Below are 23,275 nucleotides of genomic sequence, written 5' to 3'. Positions count from 1 at the left end.
CACATAGTAAACTAAAAGCATCACAAATTACAATTAATCGAAGATTCCACTTACCCCTACAACTTAAATCATACTCAATTATTATTATTCAAAAGGGGAACGCCATTGCACTTCCGCTGTATCGGGATCGTTGTCCAACGAAACCAAAACTATCGCTCAAGACACAGAATTAAATATTGTAATCCATAACTTTACATAAATCATCTCTAGGTCTACTGGCCATGTTTTGGCTCTAATTCTCGTATGAGAGCGTGCTGTGATATCATACTGTCCAAATAAATAATTAGACCAACAAAAGAACGTCTTTTCTTTCCAGCCGCTACGTGCGAACTCTCGACCTTTATTTACAACATCTACATTTGCTGACAGCGCCATCGCAACATGGAGGCATGACACCCTTCGTCAATTTTTTTATGATCAAAATCTATATTAATTAATTTTGGTTAGTTTTAACGAATGATAACATGATAACAAAACTTATTTAACGCACAATAACAAATTATACTTTATTCTGTTGGAAAACATTTTGTTTTAATTAAAAAAGTTTAAACCTCCTAAAATATTTAGGAATAAAAAGAAAAACATCAAAAAATTATTGAAATCTTAATTTGTGTAAGAATAAAAAAAATATTACTGTTAATATTAGTTTATATGAAATCGTTAAGAGTTTTTGAAGTTATACTTCTTATGCGACTTCCAACAAGGTTGCGTTAAACGTTTAACGCTACATTTTTATTGGCCAGGAAATCACATGGTAGGATCCAGTTTTCCCTCATTTATTTCCATATTGTTTTGGTTCTCACTAGCATAAAAATAATAAAAGTATTGTTTTTCTATAAATATTTTTTTAGTTTGTTTTGATATACATATAATTTAATAGGGTAGTATTTTTTATTTTCAAATTTAGTGGATAACAATTGTAAAAAATGAGTGAAAACAATCCCACGGACAATGTGACGGATTTAAGGTTATGTCAAGGTACGTCTCTTGTGAATATCAATTGATTGTTAGGTTTTCTCTTTTGAAATTACATTATGACGCATTCACATACATTATTAATACAAATACATTTTCTATGGCGAGACGATGAGGCAACCACAAGCACTTCCATTGGTTCAAGAGGTCCACGAGAGAGAAATGCACAATATTACCGTTACAGATCACGGAAGCGAGCGGAGCAGTAAAAAGAGTCGTTGAATAGAACTAGTGATCCTTCTACGACTGCTGATTCTTCTACAATTAACGTCGCAGGTTGCGAAGTTTAACTTCTTCGGCGCGGAGGGACTCCAGGCACTATTTTCTTTCCCGAAGATCTTTCAACCTGTCGCTTTACTCTCCTGTGACCAAAGATTTACACGGTTACCAACAGATCACTGAAGTCAAAAATGATTGGCTGCGGTCAGTTTGCGGGTGGGAGACCACTTTCATGAGCCTGCGATGGGACCGAGAGTGTGCGGTATTGGTCCTCGCTAAACTGCTAAACCGTAAAACGCTCAATTTCGCTCTCAGGTTGACGGGCTACCGAAACAGGGGTGCCATCTCCTCTGCAGAGGATCAAAATTGTGGTAACATGTCTTCGGATCATTCTCAGGGATGTTCCAAACTTTTGCCAATCAGTCGCCAAAAGCCTATAGTGTAGATCTAGTGTGATGTAAATAAATTACAAATACACTAACCCAGAGCCTTGAAGGCTGAGGGGATAGAGCGCTCGTCTTCCAATGAGGTGAACCGGGTTCAAATCCCAGGGATGGCTGGTCGATACGAATTCCACATTCGGCTTGCACCGACCACAGTGCTGACGTAAAATATACTCAGTGGTAAACGGATCATGGATTAAAGTCCTCTTGCCCTCAGGCTCACCGTGGGAGGGTTTTCCTGGTTTTCCTCTCCATGTAACGCAAATGCTGGTTTGTTCCATCAAAAAGTCCTCCACGATGGAAAATTTTTCCTAATATTGATCCAGGAGCTCCCTTGTCTTCTGGATTGGGTTCAAAATAACAAGGTTATGGAGTAGTCCTAAACCCAAAAGATTGGGTTGGTTGTTCAACGACGGTTATGAAAAAAATAAAATAAAATGCAACAAATGAGCTAAAGTGACCCAAAATTTGAATTGAAGGAGAAGACGATTTCTGTCCATTTTCACAAAATGATGATTGAATCGCCATCTGTTGCATTTTAAGGAAGTATCAAAATTAAGGAATAATTCTCAGTTTTTAAAATTTTTATGAACCTAGATAATGCATCATTGGAGTTAGGTCTTTAGTTAGACCACAAACGTTTTTCATTTTCGACGAACGGTAGCTTTTCTACATATTGACTTTTTGAGCCATTTTCAGTATAAGTATGGAGAAGCTCAGGTTAAATATTGGCTGAACTTAGCCAAACAACCGCGAATAATTCTTAAAAAACAAACGGTTGCAGAGAATAGTATATTATGAACAAAAAAGCGCCATTGAAAAACAACCGTAAAGAAGTGTCTTCATAGTTTACTTACTAGGCATGTGGTTCCTTTTGATCAGCTCTTCAATGATACTTGTGGCGATAAAGATATGGGTGATTCTGTATTCATCCACCATATCCCATAAGGTAGTGGGACTCAGAAAGAAGGGAAAGCCATCGTAGATCAGTACAGTACTTCCGAACGTTGCCAATGAAACGAAGATGTTCCACGTGACCCATCCCACCTGGAATTACAGTGTGGAATTACTAGCATCGAAGATCTCAGGACATAACATGGTTTTCCGAAGCTCTTTTGCCAAGGCTACTATTAAGTACCTTTCATTTAAAGAAAAGTTCTAATTTTATCGATGCGTACCATAATGCCGTGAAGAATTATCTAGGCCTTAGAACGGACAAATAACTTAAAAAAATAAGCGAACAATGTTATATTTTAGCATTTTAACAATTTATAGTGCCGACTGGCCTGTGTAGGGGGCAGGGAACTGTCATTGCACCAGAATGTCCTTGCATCAGAATGTCCTTGCATTCTGGGTTCGAATCCTGGGCAAGGCATGGATGCTTCTTTCTCTCTATCTGTGTTCTATGTCCTTTCTCCTTTGTGTGTGCATGTGTGAATGTGACCCGCCCTATAAACGGGTTGTGGTAGTGTGACGTGGGTGACGCTGCCCCACCGCCGTGGTTTCGCCACAGGTGTCCACTGGGTAACGAAAAGAGAGTTAGCAGTTCTGGCACTTTCCGTGGCCAATGGACAATAGTTCCAAGTGCCCGCCATTAAAAAAAAAAATTTATAGTTATGAAATACAGGATGAAACATTGGTGTCTTTTTCTGCGTTAAAGGTAAAATCTTCCTAACACTAATTTTTCAATTTTGCACTTATTTAGTTATTGCACTTATTGTAGTTATTTAGATTAAAAAAAACAGTTATTCACTACTGAATTTTTTTTTCTTTAATTTGCAAACTCAATTATTGATAAATTTTTGAATATGAATGAAATTCTGTTTTTCAAACTGTTCTTTTTGGATTTTATAATTTAGTACAAATATAATTTATATTATAATTTAGTACAAATATATTACATAATACAAAGATTTTTTAAGTAACTGTTACTGTCTTTTATAATGAAAAAGTACCAAAATATATTTTTGCTAGAAATTAGAGAGTCAAAAAATATATAAATTGGACACCAGCGTCTCATTTACGGCGAAAGGATTAAAAAATACCATAAGAAAATTAATTTGCGATTCATTAACAGTTAAATTTATAGTAAAAAATACAATGTGGACCCACGGATATGTAACTATAGAAGGAAAGTTGACGCGCTGAAGGAGCCATTTTTAATTATGATTTTAATGCCAGGATTTTCTTTTTCAGAAACTTACTGCAGTTTTAAGGGTTTTATTTCGCGAATTTTTTATAATTCTGACTTTTTGGTTTAGGCAATGGCTATTTATTCATTGTTGTGAAGAAAATTATTTATCTGTCTCGAGATTTTCATTTTTGAATTTTGCGCTAGAGTCGATGAGGAAAAAAACAATTAAACAGATGGAAGAAAGAGATACATGGTTCCTTAGGTTATTCATGCACTTTTCCTTCGAGGTTAATATCTTCCTTACCTGTACTACGCATGATTCTTTATCGCCTTACGAGATCATCGCCAACAAAACCAATTATTTTTATTTTTTGAAATGCCGGATGCTATTTAGGCAAAATATGAAATAATCGTCCTGATGAGGTTATTATGTAAATAATGTGCATGTTACTGTGAATGACCGAAATCGGTGGTTGTTGACTTTCCCCGGTGAATGTTGACAATCAAATTAGTCGCTTTGGTCAATGTCCGAAATATTTATTACACCCAATTTGATATTAATTTATTCGTGGATATAATTACATTTATTCGATATTTTAATACTTACTGAAGATAGATTAGAACAAACATCAGTGTTTGGAGTATCGGGCAAATATATACCGGGCAATGGCACTTGACTTTAAAAAAACATCAGTGAAGGGTATACCGGGCAAATGTATACCGGGCAGTGGCACTTGACCATAAAAAAATATCAGTGTAGGGCATACCGGGCAGTAGCACTTGACCATAAAAAAACATCAGTGTAGGATATACCGGGCAAATGTGTACCGGGCAATGGCACTTAACCAGACCTAGTATGACTAGACCTTTGGTAAATGTCCGAAATATATACTAGGTCAAGTGCCACTTTTGCTATAGCTTAAATATTAAAAAAAAAACTAAACAAAGCGTTTGAATAAATTTTAAACTCATAATAAAATTATTGCTTTAAAATTAAAAAAATAATAATAAAAACTGCGCCAAATAAGAGTAATTGAAGTAGTTGCTTTATACAGCGCATGTGCGGAAAAAAATTTAAAATTTTTTTTTTACGTGCATCTAAAAGTGACTGAATATCCCAAGACACGGAGTTAGATAGATTCGATGATGCCTGACTCTTTGTGTTGAAATTTTTGAAAATATGAAAACTTATTATTTTTGTTTTTAATAGCAGGTACTGAACATTCGTTCTTCACCTCGAAAGATACCGGAATTGTTGCACATTTAACGCTACCCAGTGGGCACCTGTGTACCTAAGTCATTAAAAATTTAATATAAGAGAGATAAAAACCGTTTTAAATTGGTACACGAGTAGTTAGTAATTTTAATTACTACACTATAAAAATACTCTATAATAATTACTCTTATTAATAATTGACGCTCTAATGATTGTTAAGCAGTTATTCAAATTTGTTGCTTTACTTTTTTAAAAAGAAAACGGGACATTGAGAATTAAATGAATGATAGTTTACTTCATAAATTGAGAGGAATCTAAAATAGGAAAATAGCGACAGTTGAAGTTAGATGCTAAGTAACTATTTAATTTATAAACAACAATGATAAATGGTGAATAGTTATTTGAACTTAATATTCATAACTTGAAAAAACTGATATGGTTTCTGTTTGAATAAAAACAATTCTTACCAATATTCAATATAAAGAAAATTTTGAGCCCTCCCGATGCTTGTTCCGCCAAAGTCAGTCCATTATGTCTTTATTTATAGCCTATTAATCATTTCTGCAAAATTTGTTACAACGAAAATCAGTAATAGACTCTTAAACTTTTACTGAAAATAATTTTGAATTCGTTTAATACCAAAAATTTCGGCATAAAGAAACAGTAATACGTCATAGACGACGTAATGAAAGGTTTGATCAGATCAAAGTCTCTCTTCACATTGAATAGGAGTAAGGATTGTTTTCATGCTTACCGTTCTATTACAACGGTATCCATTTTTCTTTCTCTAGATCTCCTTAACGTTTGAAGTATTAGTTGTATTTACCCGCTCTGTATTCATCCAAGGAATAAAATATCAATCACTTACCGGTGATGTGCCAAGCCAAACACTGCCCGGTCCTGAATCACATTGAATGAAGTAATCTTTAACGACGGATAGAAGGATCTAGAAATAATTTAACAAATAATTTTTGTTAAAAAATTGAAAACTTGTCTTATAGTTTGTTAAAAACAAGAGAAATAATATGGAATTAGTTAATAGCAGGATCTTTAACAACGGATAGGACGATCTAGAAATAATTTAACAAATAATTTTTGTTAAAAAATTGAAAACTTGTCTTATAGTTTGTTAAAAACAAGAGAAATAATATGGAATTAGTTAATAGCAAGATCTTTAACGACGGATATGAGGATCTAGAAGTAATTTAACAAATAATTTTTGTTAAAAAATGGAAAACTTGTCTTATAGTTTGTTAAAAACCAGAGAAATAATATGCAATTAGTTTTTTCAGCTTTAAAAAATAAAGTTTGTATTTATAATTAGTATACGGGAGAGATTGACAAAACTATTGCTGCGATTTACAAGAATTTGCCTGGTAATAGTATCAGAGAGGCATCTTGCAATTTAGGAATGAAAAAAAAAGAGTAAGCTATTTGCTTGTAGACACCAACGCAATACGAATTCCGCATCCGGCTTGCACCAATCACAGTGCTGACGTGAAATATCCTCAGTGGTAGACGGATCATGGGTTAGAGTCCCCTTGCCGTAAGGCAAACAATGGGAGGTTCTCGTGGTCTTCCTTTCCATGTAAAGCAAATGCGGGTTAGTTCCATCAAAAGTCCTCCACGAAGGTATATTTCTCTTAATACTTGATCCAGGAATTCCCTTGTCTTCTGGCTTGGGTTCAAAATTGCAAGTCAACGGAGTTGAACATTAGTAATCGAAAATCCAAAAATTGGGTCCGCTGTTTAATGACGGTTATAATAAATAAATAAATTAATTAAATACAATGCCTCAAGTGTAATCGATGGGAACATGAAGCCTTTTATTTTCATTGAAACATGATCAAAGGTTGATTTATAATTGCTAATCCTAAATCTGATCAACTAACTTAATTTACAAACATGATAAATACATCTGTTGCACGCCTGTAATTACCTAGTAACGAGATTAAGTAAAAGAACTTAGTTGTCTCTGCATGGCAACACTTTAGTTAGTAGTCGTTTGTAAATAAAGGTAGATGTTGTTCTTTTTCAAAATATACTGAAGTTGTGTTTTAATTACGTTTACGAGAATTAATATCTGGTGCCGAAATACTCATACGAATCAGCGACTTGGAACTACGCCAAAATTTATTACGAATTACGCCAAAGGTTTTTTACGAAACTATTACTATTGCGAACTTTTACTATTGCGAATTTTGATCTCCACGAAAGAAAAATGGCGACGAAAGAAGAACAAGTGTCGCAATTGAAGCGGAAACGAAAAACTATTCGAAGCAACATAACTCGTGTCTCAACTGAGATTGACAACATGACAGACGATACTTTGAATGAAGATATGGAATATGCGGTAAGTCGTTTAACAACTATTTTAAATGAAATGAAAACGATTGATAATGAAATCCATGTTCTTTTTACGGATGACGAATATGAAAATGACATTACTCAATGTGAAACTTATACAGAAAATGCTGAGCGCGCAATTTTTAAAGCCCGAAAATACATCCAAAATAAACTATCGCCAACTATTAACGCTAGCTATAATCTTAATTTGGGCACTGAAAATGTCAATTTGGCGACTAATTCGGTTACTAATCCATCACTTGCTGGTCAGATAACACCTGTTAGCCCAACGTACACAGTGAAACTACCGACGATTAAATTAGAACCATTTGGCGGTGAAATTGAAAATTGGCAAAGTTTTTGGGAACAATTCCAATCTTCTGTAGACTCCAATCCAAACCTTTCAACTATTGACAAACATGTGTTCTTAAGAGGTTATTTGCAAGACGAACCAAGACGTTTAGTTGATGGTATCAGTATTGTTGCTGCCACATATGAAACCACTAAAAAGCTACTAATGGATAGATATGGGGACAAAAATAGAATTATCCAAGCACATTTGGACTTTCTGGAAAATCTAACACCAGTACGCAACTCATCGGCAACAGCCTTAAATGAAACCTACATTGAATGTAATAGAAGACTGCAGGCCTTACGCGCACTTGGTGAAGACATTGACAGTTACGGTCGTGTATTAGCTCCAAAATTACTACGAGCGTTTCCAGACGACATTTGTAAACAGTGGATCATTCATGCCCAAAGAGAAAAATTGGCCGAAGGAAACATTACGAAAATGATGGAGTTCTTATCACAAGAAGTGCAAGGAGCATTAACTACGTCAAAAATAAAAGGTGACGTTATTGAACCGTTTACTCCAACTACTGCCTTTAACGTAAATAATAAGTCCACTTCTGTACACAAGAAAAAGAATTATACCCCATTTTGTGCCTTTTGTGAATCTTCTGGTCATTGGGCTCAGAAATGCGAAACCATAACTGACTATGACACTCGCATACAAAAGTTAAAAGGCTCTAACCGTTGTTTCTTATGTACTAATAGAGGACACAGAATGACAAATTGCCCTCGAAAAGATACTGCTCGCTGTACAAAATGCAAGAAGAAACACCACGTATCCATTTGTTCATCTGCACTAAACACTGCGATCCAAAATAGTGAGGTTCATCACATCAACATACCTAAAACTAGCTTTACCCATTTACAAACTGCACGCGTGTATGTTACTGGACCCACAGGTCTTACGAAGTTAACCCGATGCATTTTGGATGGAGGTAGCCAGACAAGCTTTGTCGATGCAAACCTCATTGACAAACTGAAACTCCCAATTGTAAGCACTGAGCAACTAAATGTACATGTTTTTGAATCTCCCAGTACTTCACGAAACATGCGAAGATGTGTGCAACTTTCACTTTCAAGTTTATGGAACAAAAACTCTGTTTCTATAACAGCTTTCGAAAGTTCCAACAGATATACCTCACACCCTGCTGCCCCTGTGGACGTTGTTCGATTTGCTCGAAGCCGAAAACTAACACTTGCAGACCCTCCAGGAGACGACAACTTACCCATCGAATTGCTCATTGGTGGTGATTATTATTGGCATGTGGTCACTACGGAACCCCCGATTAAAGTTACAGAATCTCTTGCCATAGTACCCTCTATTTTTGGATGGATCCTTAATGGGTCACGAACACACACAACCATCAAACATGATTCATCAGTTCACCATGTTTCTGTTCAAATTTCTGATGATTGTTTGGATGACGAAGTGCGTTGCTTGTGGGAGTTGGATAGTATTGGTATCAAAGACACTCAAATCAGGAACAAAACTGTTCGAGAAAATGAAATTATGAGAGAATTTCACGAAAACTACCAAACTGAGGGAAATCGTAGAGTTGTGTCTCTGCCTAGGAAGCCTACAAAATCAATTTTGTCTACTAACATAGCTACTACCGAAAAACGTTTGAAGTCTCTCCAGAAGCGACTTGCATCTAATGATGCTATGAAGAAAGAATACGATAGTTGTATGCTAAACTACATTGTAGAAGGACACGTTGAAGTTTGTGAGCTAGAACCTTCAAATTCAAACACTGTATTTTACCTACCCCATCATGCTGTCAAAAAAGTGAAACTTAACGAGACCAAATGGAGGATTGTTTTCGATGCATCATCACATGATCCAGGAATGCCTTCACTGAATGATACTTTAGAAATCGGTCCAAATCTTTTACCTGAAACGATTGGTTGTCTACTCAGACTGCGAATGCACAAATTTGCAGTCACAGGTGACGGAAAAAAGGCCTTTCTACAACTAAGCCTACATGAAAGAGATAGAGATTCCACAAGATTTTTCTGGTACAGACTAGCACAGGACAAAACTAACCCATCTTTCACGGACGAAATAATTACTTACAGATTTACTCGTCTACCTTTCGGACTAGCATGCAGCCCCTTTTTGTTATGTGCTGCAACACGTGAAGTGGCTTCAAAGCACGTGAATGAATTCCCGATTGCTGCTCCCATGATCGATAAACATCTTTACATGGACGATTTTGTTGCTAGTGTTGAAACAGAATCTGAAATCACCACACTGCATAAAGAAGTCAAAGAATTGATGCAATTGATTGAAATTCCAATGGAGAAATGGACTACAAACTCAACATTGCTTCAGAACCAATTACGAGATCAAGATGAAGGATTCAAAACAACTGTTAAAGTTTTAGGCATAGAGTGGAATACAGAAACTGACACCCTCGGAAATACTTTCAAAACCTCTCTCTGCGCTGTTCAAGACAAACCACTTACAAAGAGATGGCTACTCCACTGTATTGCTAGCTTCTACGATCCTTTAGGACTGTTTTCTCCATTTGTAATTTTTGGAAAAATTCTGTTTCAAGACACATGGATTCTAGGAATTAAATGGGACGAAATACTGCCCTCTAATTTGGCAACTTCATGGAATGCTGCTATTGGAGAACTTGATGACGTTTGCTCCTTTCAAATTCCTCGATTTATAGGCGTTTCATCACACGTTCCCTTTACTATTCATGTGTTTTGCGACGCATCTGAACGAGCCTATGGAGCAGTTTTATACACAGTTAGTTCTCATGGTGATCAAGCAAACGTGCATTTAGTGTGTAGTCGCAACAGACTTGCACCTATCAAGAAAGTCACCTTGCCCCGCTTGGAACTGCTAGCGGCTCTGATGGGAGCTCGATTGTTGCGATACTTCTGTGCTGAAACTAATATTCCTATTTCCAATGCAATATTGTGGAGTGATTCCCAAGTAGTTTTGGGTTGGATTCGCAGTGACCCAAATAAATGGAAGACATTTGTTTGCAATCGAGTAACGGAAATTGTTTCTCATACTAATCCTTCCCAATGGAGACATTGCCCTGGAAAGGACAATCCTGGTGATATATTATCAAGAGGTACTTCACCATCAACGCTAAGACATCTAGAAATCTGGTGGCACGGTCCTAAGTGGTTAATCAAACCTGAAAACTGGCCTGATTCTAAAAACACTTATGAAGATTACACTCACAACTTAGAATTAAAGAAGAAGAAAGTGCAGACTCTTTACACTGTCTCTACTCTGCCAATTATCAATGCTGGAAACTACAGCTCTTACTTTAAATTGTTACGCGTGACATCTTGGATTTTTCGCTTTATTCACAACTGCAAAACACAAGAAAAGATGGTTGGTGAATTGAATGCCACGGAACTGAATCAAGCTTGCAACTATTGGATACAAGCCGTTCAGAAGGAATCTTTTCCTTTAGAATATGAAGCCCTGTCGAAATCAAAGTCACTTCCTAAGAACTCAAAAATAGAAAAACTCAACCCACTTTTTGACAACAACATAATACGTCTTGGAGGCAGACTGCAATTTTCTGACTTATCAGAATCGGAAAAACATCCCATCTTATTGGAAGGTTCTCACCCTTTTACAAGCCTGCTCATACGCCACACACACTTAAAAATGCACCATCTAGGAATTAGGATTGTGCTTTCTCAGCTTCGTTCTAAATGGTGGATATTAAGAGCAAGACAAGCCATTAAAAAGGTCATACACACTTGCCTTCCTTGCAAGATACTGAAGCAAAAGCGTGGTGAACAGATAGAAGCTCCATTACCCGCTGAAAGAATTCAAAAGTCGACCCCATTTGAAACAACTGGAATTGACTTTGCCGGACCCCTCTATGTTAAAAACGAAAAATTGGTTACAAAGGCCTACATAGTCATATTTACGTGTGCTGTAACTCGAGCCATCCACTTGGAAGTAGTGTCTAATTTAAGCACCGATGTTTTCTTACTTGCGCTACAACGGTTCGTATCTCGACGTTCCCTTCCTCATACTGTGTACACAGATAACGCCACAACATTCGGCGCTGCAGACAAGGGGTTGAGGTCCTTGTGGAACATCATATCCTCTTCCAAGGTACACCAGTTTTATGCTCATCACAACATGACATGGAAATTCATCGCCCCACGTGCGGCTTGGTGGGAAGGGTTTTGGGAGAGAATGATTGGTACTATCAAACAGTGTCTGCGGAAGACCCTTGGTAAAGCTTGCTTAGACACTACCAGTCTGGTCACGGTTCTATGTGATATCGAAGCCGCCGTGAACAGCAGACCAATTGTTCATGAATATGGTATTACAGATGATCCGGACGAAGCACTGACACCCTCTCACTTTCTGATAGGAAAACGACTCACAACTATCCCTTCTGGCCCATCGAGTTCAGACTCTGATTTAACACGCATATGGAGAAGTCGTCAACAATTAATGGACTCCTTTTGGAAAAGATGGCAGAAGGAGTATTTGATGGACTTGAGAACATTTCACCATGTGAGGAACCCATCTATAGGTACTGTAATCCGGGTCGGAGATGTGGTCTTGTTGCAGGAGGACGTCAGACCTCGGCACACCTGGAGGAAAGCACGCGTCGAGTCAGTAATCTTAGGCCGTGACAACAAAGCCCGTACATGCATACTGCGTGTAAATGGAGGGACAATTTCCCGACCCGTGCAGCTGGTCATCCCCCTGGAGGTCGACCAGGGCGGGGAGGATGTTGCACGCCTGTAATTACCTAGTAACGAGATTAAGTAAAAGAACTTAGTTGTCTCTGCATGGCAACACTTTAGTTAGTAGTCGTTTGTAAATAAAGGTAGATGTTGTTCTTTTTCAAAATATACTGAAGTTGTGTTTTAATTACGTTTACGAGAATTAATAACATCCTTTATGTTTCTTGGTGTTAAATTTCATGTATTAAATTTCCTGTGTTGATTTTAAATTTCCTGATTTTAAATTTCTCAGTGCATTAGGGTAATATTATTAATTTGTTGCCATAAATTAGTATTTTAGTTGGAAAGAAAGTTTCTTCTATTATTTCTATACATAGCAGATGTTTTTGCATACTTCCAAAAAACAGTTAACTTGTTCTAGAAGTATAGCTTTTTTCCTTTCATTGAATATTTTTTAATTTTAGAAAATATTTTATGATACAAATAAAAATGTAAGCAATTTTATTTATGAAATTTCTTAGGAAAAAAAGTACCCTTAAGTAACCGGTTTTGTCCGATTTCTCCCCATAATTTTTGAGCTTTAAAAATGTAATTAATAAAAAGACATCTCCAAGATATCGCCTTTTCCTCTATACATCATCAAAAAACCATTCATTTCTACAAAAAAATATCTATATGAATAAAGAAATTAATTTATTATACTATAGCTTCAAAAACATATCCCTTTAATGTAAAATAAAAAAGGACGAAAGGCATCCCTTAAAAAATCATGGAAAAGGTTACAAATTAAAATCTTTCATTGAAATTTTAACGGATACAAATTCAAGATGAGTATGATAGTTTTATGAGAAAAAAAATGAAGCAAAAATTATAAATATGAATGTGTAGTTAGTAACCATCTCATTCTAAATGAACATACTTGAATACAGTATACGGTTGAATATAGTATAGAGAAGAAAACTAGAAATCGTGCGTTAGATCGTGGAAGGCGTCTAAAAGAGCTGGCGTATACAGACTACATATAGGACATTATCACGCAATGAATCAAAAATATATGCGATATTTTTCTGATTTAATGACTTAGATTATTATTACTATGGTCAATATTTTTGTTACTCAAAGTAAATTTATCCAATTTTTTTCTCTAACATCGTATTCGATAATTACTGTTATCGATAATACGATATTATCATGTTTGATACATATCGTTTTCAGAATTATTTGTGATATATATTATTCAATGACTATCGTTAAAATAATACTCTCGATATTTTAATAATATTTATCGTTTCTGAAAATGTTATCGTATTAGATAATTATCGTTGTTGAAAACACTCACGATATTATCATATCTTACATTCGATTCATTTTTTATTAGATGAGAATCTTACATTCAATATTTATCTTAAAACAATATCATGATATATTGTGAAAATAAACTCGAAGTTTAAGAATTATCGATGATTTATAATCCATCACTATATAGCACAGCTCTCTTCGCGTATTTTTAAATCTTGATAAAAGTTTTGATAAGTGACCAAACTAAATATTGATAAATTATTAGTCATAGGCTTGGCAATGGCTAGTCGAACCTTGGTAAGTGTTTAATCATATCTATGGTTTGGAGTATATAGTGGAAAAGTTTAATTAAGCAATTATTTGTAGGTAATAAATCAGAAACACAGCACTTACTCCACTTCCATGTATCAAAGGTTTAGGCAAGCCAGTCGTTCCGGAAGTGAAATTGATGAAAATAGGGTGTGATAGTGACACTTGCTCGAATATGATAGGCGGAACTGTGCCATCAACCTCTTTCCCTTTCTCCAAAAAGTCATCTAAAAGACAACTAAAAAAAAAGAAACATAATGCAACATCAGCTTACTTCTTATATACTGAACTCTTTAAAAGCATCCATAATTCAAATAATGAAAACAAAAGGAGTGAATGTACGATTTATTGCCTTTTGTATAGGAAATCTTATTATTTATTCTCACTAAATTTTAAAAATAGTAATAAAGTTCATCAACAGATGGTGCTCCTAGCAAGAGAAATCATAAAACAATGTTTTCTACAGCATGTCAGACCAATTTAATTGGAATATTTGTTTGAGAGTCAGTTAATTTTGTCCTTAAACCGCGACTGTAATTGCAAATGGCGGTTATTCGATTTCAATTGTAACGCCATCCGTTGGCGAAATTCGTGAATGAGTTCGAAATTTGGTGAAGAAACCATCTAAACAAAATTCTGTTGGTTTTTCTATTTTAATTTTTTCCAAAATAATTTTTTAAATTGTCGGTCATTTTTTGAATACATCAATCAGATAAATGTGATATCGAAATCATAAAACAGAATGTAATCAGTTTATAAGCAATCATATCAGTTTATATATCAGTTTCAGTAAGCAAGAAGTGTTATCAGTTTATTTGAATTATTTACTGATTAAACTCTCGGTAATGAGTAAGCAAAATAAAAATTTTGATTTTTGATCTTTTAAACTTCTAATACATGTTTGAAATATTTCGTTATAAATATAAGATGCACTTTTTTTGTATCAAATGCAAATAAACCAATCATATTGAAAACTTAGATCGTTAGAATTTCGATTATATTATTAAAGAAAAATAAAATACAATAGAAATTCCAAACAACAGCTTTTAAAAAGGTTGTCTTCTCTGATTGTGCTATATTTTATACTTCAAAGATTTTTTTTTCTTTTACTTAAAAATACTTCAAGTTTTTATCTACAACGTATTAAAAAAGTAACAAAATTTATAATTCATCACCTGTTTCGTATTTTTTGTGTGTCAATCAACTTGGACGATATTCTAGAGGGTACGATGATAACTTTTTCTAATGACGGTAACCCTAAAATGGAATAAAATGTAGAGAAATATCAATTTTCTCAAAATGCTATCTTTGACATGATTGCAAATTTCAAACAATTTCAGTCAAATGAATTTTTATTTCATTATGCTAAAAAATTTAATGCCATTGTTCTATGTTATCATTGTGTTGGAGAAGTTCTTCAATTAGGAAGGCAGCAACAGATTCATTATCTAGCCAAAAGTATGCCAACACACATCTAAAGCATCATGGTGAAAGGGTCATTTTCATATTTTGGTCTGGGTCCTTTAGTTCCCGTGATTAGAAACATGAACTCTGAGATATAAGTATACATTCTGGATGATATTACTCTCCCAACTCTTTGGCAAAAGAATGGCTCATATCTCTTCCAGCTGGATAACTGCTCCATTTATACATCAAAACTTGAGCAGCCAATGTTTGACGAAATGGATGTTCAAAAACTGGATTGGCCATTTTCACAACCCCAATCTAAATCCCTTAGGGGACTTTTGGGACGAAGTAGCCAGAAGAATATACTAGAACAAAATCTCCCCCCTCCCATGCTCCCCAACCCTTTTATCGCTTTGGGGACTGAACAACATTTGATAATTTTACCGCGGGTCACCGAAGGATTGGGGGAAGGACTTGATTGTTTATATTGAGATTGTTTTGATTTAATTATTTTAATTTCATTGTATTTGAATATGCCTTCAAAATAAAATTCGAGTTTAGGTAGCATATCTAAGCTCCCGGTTATACTTTTTTCCAAAGAAAATCGTAGAAATTCGAGAGAAATACACCACAATAAATAACAGGGAAATACGTAATTTAATGCTCCTTGGGCCACACAGTATTATTTGATTCATGGACGGGTACCGGCCTGCACTCCCGAGGATTAGAGACCACTAATGTAACCGACCAAATGGTCCATCCTCACTACCAGAGCCGTCGTAGCTTAGGGGATAGAGTGTTCGCTTTCCAATGAGGTGAATCGGGTTAGAATCAAACCGGTGGCTCGCCGATACGATTCCACGCCCCGCTCGCACAGTGCTGACCTAAAATATTTTAAGTGGTAAACTGATCATGGGTTAGAGTCCTCTTGCCGTCAGGTTAACCGTGGGAGGTTTTCGTAAGTTTTCCTCTCCATGTAACGCAAATACGGGTTAGTTCCATCAAAAAGTCCTCCACGAAGGCAAATTTCTCCCAATACTTGATCCCTTGTGTTCTGGATTGGGTTCAAAATTACAAGGCTACGGTGTTGAACATTAGTAGTCATAAACCGGAAAACTGCTCAACGACGGTTGTAAAATAAAATTCTCACATCCAGCATTCACTTCAGCTGTGGACGCTAAAAAGTCAATTCCTATGATCTCCTATCAGAAATAGGTGGGAAGTATCAAGCGCGTACACGCTGTCACTGATGCAAATAAGAAAGGCATCAGGACTTTTCGAATCAGCGCCACTGAGTTTCTGGTCACTTAAGGTCAGATAGTGTCTATGCATCAGTGATATTCTATGGCAGTGGGATCATTTTATTTTAAAATTAGCTTCTTTTATTTTTCTGCACATTTTGACAAGTCTTAAAATAAAAATTGACATTGACTAAAAACATAAATTGCTTTTCAGCATGCATCATTCATTCGCTCACATGTAAAAGAGATAAGATTTCACAAATTTTAAATTAAGCTTCGTGCAAACGACATTTTTAATACTTACTTCTTCGGAGCAACATTTATTTTTGTGCAGTGTGACGAAGAATGGGCACTTATTATACAAATTTTAACATTGAGCCAGTTAGGCAAAAGACAGTTCTGTGAACTATGTTTTTCATACCATTTACTATTTCTTGAATGTTTTGCATCAGCTGAAACTCTTCTCCGCCGTAAGAAAACCGATCTGTCGTAAGAAGGATCTTAGGTTCAATCTGAGAAAATCTACTCAACACAGCCTGGAAATTAAAATGATAATGAGACAAATTACATGACTTACTCTAAATAAATAAGAAAATGTGTTATTCCGAAAACTTAAAAACACAAATCAGAAATTTTTGGAAGTAAAATCTTTCTATTAACATTCTACAGCATAGATAATGTTATTTAAATGAAAATATGAGTTTTTTGAATATTTTCGGATGAAAAAAAAAGAATAAGTAATTATCTTTTGTATACCATGCACCACTTTCGCAAGAATCCACTCTTTATTTTGGTGACTTTACGTATTTTAACCGTAAATTCGGCGTATAATGCTATAATGTCTATATAGCGTCTATATATTACATTATATATGTCTATATAATGTCTAACAGCGTATAATGCTATAATGTCTATAATGAGCGCTATAATGTCCACCTTGTACTTGGGTTTTTGGAACATTTGAGTAAAATATAATAAAAACAACTATGCACATTTGGAGTCGCAAATTAATATTAAACTAAGTAAATCAAAAGGTTTCTACACTTTGACCAATTACTTTTCTGACCTGTGGAACGAAAAAGTGAAGTAGGGATTAAATCCATCTTAAACCATTTCTTTTTGAAGAATAAAGCTTAAAGACGGCTCCTAGCGAGAAGCGAATGTATTCCGCAATCCCAGCCTTGTTTTTCCCGACCTCAAAAATGGTTAAAAAAAGTTTGAAATTATTATTATTATTATATTATTTTTATTTAAATATTAATTTGTGACTCATACGCAAATTACTTAGTTGGAAAGTCTATTTATAGCCTGTATCTAATGGCTGGACTTCTGTATTTATTATTATCAAGGATTAAATTTGAAATTGAGATATGCATTAGTTCTTATTTCTATTGAGCATTTCAATAATTATGGACGTATGGAACATTTTTGTTATCTGGTGGCCAGCAAAAATCAACAGTATTTTCATTATTTTTTATTTTTTGGAAGCGTTTATTGTGTATTTTATTCAAGAGAAAATCTCATGGAAAACTCTCTCTTTGGAATGTAGCGCGAGAACTGATGATCGGAGGTAGTTTTAAAATAGACAGTTTAGTCAATACCTCCTAGATAGGAAGAAAGCCGAAGGACGCAAAACGATGACTCATACAGTTAGGCCCAGATTCGCTGATCACTTCTGACGATGACGGGTTTTTTTTTCTTCCGTTTCTCGACACTTTTTCGTTACTCTTCTACTAATTTTTACTTGCTACAAATTATTATATATATTTTTTTTGTCTAGGTTAAATGTTCTTAAATTGTGTAAAAATGCTTAATTTATTTGTTTTCAGAAATGATTAACAATAAAAATAAAGCAACTCTAACAAAAATAACTGATGTGTGAATGAAAAAAATATATTTTTAAGCATTAAATACCAGTTTTATTTTATAAATTGGAAAATTTTATCTAGCTTTTTGTTTTAAAAATTATATGGATTAAAAACAAAGAAATATATTTTTCAAGGGATTTTGCACATTTATTATTATTATAGTTTTGACATAAAACTAAGAAGGGATCTATTTTTTATAATACGATACTTAAATTTTTAGTAGATGATTATTTCGGATTTTAATGATTATGTTTTGCATGTTATTAGAACTAGAAATTGTATCTAAACAATGACATAAAATGAGCTTAGGAAAATTTAGAAAATCAAATGCAGTCTTCAAACAAGGTTTAGATAGAAAAAAAAACATATCAAAAGCATGATTATAATTTGTATTTTTTTCCTGTGGAAGTGTGATTGTTAGAAGTGATAAATTAAAATAAAGTAAGCAACCTTAGATAACAAATATTTTATTAAATAGCAAATTCAAAAATCATAAATAAAAATGTAAACACAAATTTTACTGAAATATGTTAAACTTTGAGTAACATTTAAAAAAAGTATAATTTTTACCCATCACACTAATAAATTAAAATAAAGTAAGCAACCTTTGACAAATATTTTATTAAGTAGCAAATTCAAAAAATGATTAATAAAATGTAAACACAAATTTTACTGAAATATGTTAAACTTGGAGTAACATTTAAAAAAGTATAATTTTTACCCATCACAACCTTAGATAACAAATATTTTATTAAATAGCAAATTCAAAAAATGATAAATAAAATGTAAACACAAATTTTACTGAAATATGTTAAACTTTGAGTAACATTTAAAAAAGTATAATTTTTACCCATCACAACCTTAGATAACAAATATTTTATTAAGTAGCAAATTCAAAAAATGATTAATAAAATGTAAACACAAATTTTACCGAAATATGTTAAACTTAGAGTAACATTTAAAAAAGAATATTTTTTACCCATCACAACCTTACATAACAGATATTTTATTAAGTAGCAAATTCAAAAAATGATAAATAAAATGTAAACACAAATTTTACTGAATTATGTTAAACTTTGAGTAACATTTAAAAAAGTATAATTTTTACCTATCAACTTAGATTTTTAATGGATTTCATAAGTGTTTTTAATTTTCTTTCTTTTGCTTTTGAATGGGAGGCATAACAAATGCTATCATTTTTCAATTTACAATAGTTATTTAATAAGTAACCACATAATAACAAACCACTGCTTCTCAAAAAATTATATGCATGAGGAGATATAGATAAAAACAATGAAGAAAAAATGAGAAAGTCTGTAGAGTATCGGTTTTGATTTTTTTGAGTAAAAAGTAAAGATAGCTGCTCTTTTAGAAAGTTAATACCTAATTTTTGATTATCTGAGCTTAAGTTTTCTAATTCTGTAAGTTGGACAGTTATAGAGTTAATAAGATTTGGAATATTATCAAACTTTAGATCATTAGACTTATTTAAATAACATAAAACATTTGAAATTTGCTGAACATTACTGATGATTAGAGGAAATGTTAAATCATGAAGTTTCTTAATCTTTACATTATCAATAAAAACACTTAAAGATAGATTTTGATCAACTATTACAGTAATATATGTGGGAACCTGATCAACAAATTTGATTTTCACAAAAGAAAAACTATTTTCAATACTTACCGGATTGAAAACACCATTTAAATCCACTAAACTAGATTTTTCTATCAGTTCAATTAGAGTATCTACTTTAAATTTTACATTATGCTGTTCATAAAGTTCTAAACTTTCAGCAAGGACGCTTTCCAACTGGCACATTTCTATTCTTTTTCTCTTTGCCTCTGGCTCTTCTCGAATTGGCTCATTTTTGGTCATATATTCTGGACATCCAGGAAATATAGATGGAATAGCCTCCTTTGTTAACCTTGGTTGTTCATAGGGCGCAACAGTTTTCTTTCCAGTTTTTTCACAAACAAATTCCACAGCTTTCCTAATGTCATTTTCCTTGAAATGCATCTCACATACCTATAACAAAATGAATACATTATTTATATGTGCATTTAAAATAACTATTATATACTATATTCATGCATGAAAAATTAATAGATTTTTGTAGAAAAATTAAGAGATTTAAATTTCAAAATCAAATAAAAAAAAATTTGCTTTAAGCAGTTACATTATATTACGGTCAAACAAAAATGTTTTAAAGTTTGAGCAAAAATTTAATAAAATACTAAAATTATTAATATTTTTATAAAATAAAACTCTATAAAAATAACTATATCTATACATCTATACATAATAATAAAAGCGGCTGTGTGTGTGTGTCTGTAATCACAATATATCGCCCCAGAAGCCTCGCCCAGGCACGAAACTCGGCACATAATTGTGTTTTGACATAATGAAGAAGTATTTTTTTTCTTTTTCAAAAATTTGGATTAGTTATTTAGTTATCAGTCATTTTGTAAGTCTATGCTTTTCGTCTGCTTTTTCGTCTTCAAAGAGCCATATTCAAAAAACTATTAAAAAATGCATATACTTTTCCCCACTCTTATAAATGTATGCTAATGCGAACCTTACAATTGAAATATTAATTTTCGACAACTTAAACCAATAATATACGAAGGAATTAATAATTTAATTGTAAAGTTCGCATTAGTTTACATTTATTAAAGTGGAGAAAAGTTTAACTTTTGTATTAAAAATGTGGCAACATATTCGATACGTAAATAGAACGCGTCGCTTTGATATATTTGTCGCTGTTCATAATTGTTATAATAAGTTTTTCTTCTTCTTTCCACGCTCTATTTTTTTCTTAAGCGAAGACGATAATTTTTGTAGCGATATTGTAGTACTTTGTACAACTAAAAATTCTTTTCATAACACTTTAAAAATATTTACTTTATTTTCTTTATATATACAGAGAACAGTCGGCAAAGAATTCGATTAGGTTGAAAAACATTTCGCTAAAAAGGAACGAATTCCAAAAGAAAAAATAAACAACTTAAAGAATAAAAATGCTGATACCAGCCAATTTTTTGAAAGTTAACTTAGAAATAACAAACCAAACGATGTTAAATAACAAACCAAACGATGTTAACAAAATGACGTAGAAAGCGCAACTAGATCAAAATTATACAAGCACAACTAGATCAAATTATAATACCTGAGTGCTTGACGTAGCAGATATAGAAATAGAATTTGATACCATAAAAAATTATATAGAAATAAAAATTGATACCATAAAAAATTTATTCGTTTTCGTGTTCTTTTCATGCATTTGGCATTTTAGTTTTTTTTTTCTTAAGCGTTGTAGCTATATAATTTCAAACATCCTAAAGAGCTATAACACATCTGCAGCAGAACTGGATATGAAGACAAAATTGCAGGACAGGAACACTTTAATTGTCCACTAATCTTCAGATTTCCTGCTATGTTTTAAAAAACTTTATTTGTGAAAACCTTCAGCTTGGCGGACAGCTGGTCGCCTTAGGCGGCTAGTATATATATAAAAATAGCTATATAGTTATTTTGTCATTATACACAAAATTTATTACAATAGTTTCGATATGATTGATAAGAACAACTTAATTATTACGATTAATTTATCCACAATTTAAAATAATTTACTCTAAGTAAAAATATAATAAAGAATCATAATTACATTTTTAAAAATAAAAACAAATATTACTCACTTTAGAATTCTTTGTAACTTCAAAATCTCTTGGTATGGCGGCAAGCCATTTCTTACGTAATTCTTCATCTTTGGGAAATCCGAAAACAGATACTTTTGTACCATCAACTTTGTAATTTCCTCTACAGTTTGGTACACAGCATTTAAATACCATTATTCATAACACTAAGAATTAAATTAATGCTGAAATTTATAACATTTGTAGAATAAATATAAATTTTACGAAGAACGTTTACAACAGAACACCGACGGTTGTTTACAAATTTTAATTAAAAATATTCGCCAATTGGCTGAATGCGTACACAGGTTACAATACTTCAGAATATCGCCAATGTCTCGTTTGATCAGATTCGGATTTTTTCGAAAAAATAGCTACCCTGACTGGTTTTCCTCTGGGCCTAACTCTACTACGTCATCATCGCCTATAGTAACCCGTTGTGGGGCTTGATTCCTCTAGGAGGTATTGGTTTAGTCCGCCATTGACTTCTCAAAACTTTTATTTACTCCAAATTAGGCGCGGATTGTTTGTGTATACGGAACGTAGCATGCATATGAATATTCTGCTTTATTTATATAGATACAATTTATTGAATTGAAATCCATTTAATTTTGAAATTTAATTGAAATCCATTCGACACTTTTTTACTTTTTTTTTAAAATATCATTTCACTTTATCAGCATTTTTGCACTAATGTTTATCGTTACATTTAAAAATTATTGAATCTATTACTAGAAATTGCATTTTTTTTTAAACCAAAAATATTCATTTATACTTTTTGAAGCATTAACAAATATGGAAAAATATAGGTTAAAACTTAAACACAAAAATAATGTAATTTTTATCTATTATCTTATACATTGCTAAAGTTTTATAATTAGTCTGTTATTTTTAATCTTAATTTAATATTAATAATAGTGATTAGAACACTTTTTTTCTTTATTTGAGCAACAAAACTTTGCCCTACTTTAAAAATAATACAGTTACATTGGAAAATTTGTGATATATCGTGAAATATTGATATTTTATCGATATATGAAGATAATAAAAATTCCGATACCATCCAGCACTATTGTTTT

At 33.2% G+C, this 23,275-nt stretch overlaps 1 protein-coding gene across 5 annotated transcripts in view; it reads right to left on the bottom strand.

The window, feature by feature from the left end:
* LOC107439983 (acetoacetyl-CoA synthetase) overlaps window positions 1–23,275 on the bottom strand; it is a 61,495-nt gene that overhangs the window by 20,649 nt on the left and 17,571 nt on the right. For all 5 annotated transcript variants that reach the window (XR_015429380.1, XM_087152280.1, XM_087152282.1 and 2 more), the window contains exons 7-11: window positions 17,054–17,168; window positions 15,160–15,241; window positions 14,069–14,222; window positions 5,856–5,933; window positions 2,495–2,684 (exon numbers count right to left, since the gene is read on the bottom strand). Coding sequence is in view for 4 of the 5 variants with exons in the window: in XM_087152280.1 (XP_087008406.1) it covers window positions 2,495–2,684; window positions 5,856–5,933; window positions 14,069–14,222; window positions 15,160–15,241; window positions 17,054–17,168 (619 nt within the window). In the remaining variant the exon portion in view is untranslated. The remainder of the gene's footprint in view (window positions 1–2,494; window positions 2,685–5,855; window positions 5,934–14,068; window positions 14,223–15,159; window positions 15,242–17,053; window positions 17,169–23,275) is intronic.

The sequence above is a fragment of the Parasteatoda tepidariorum genome, chromosome 9 (assembly GCF_982258835.1).
Source record: "Parasteatoda tepidariorum strain Cologne lab strain chromosome 9, Ptep-v5.0, whole genome shotgun sequence".
Lineage (NCBI taxonomy): Eukaryota > Metazoa > Arthropoda > Arachnida > Araneae > Theridiidae > Parasteatoda > Parasteatoda tepidariorum.
Note: the sequence above shows the minus strand (reverse complement) of the source record. Positions and strands in the feature narration are given on the sequence as shown.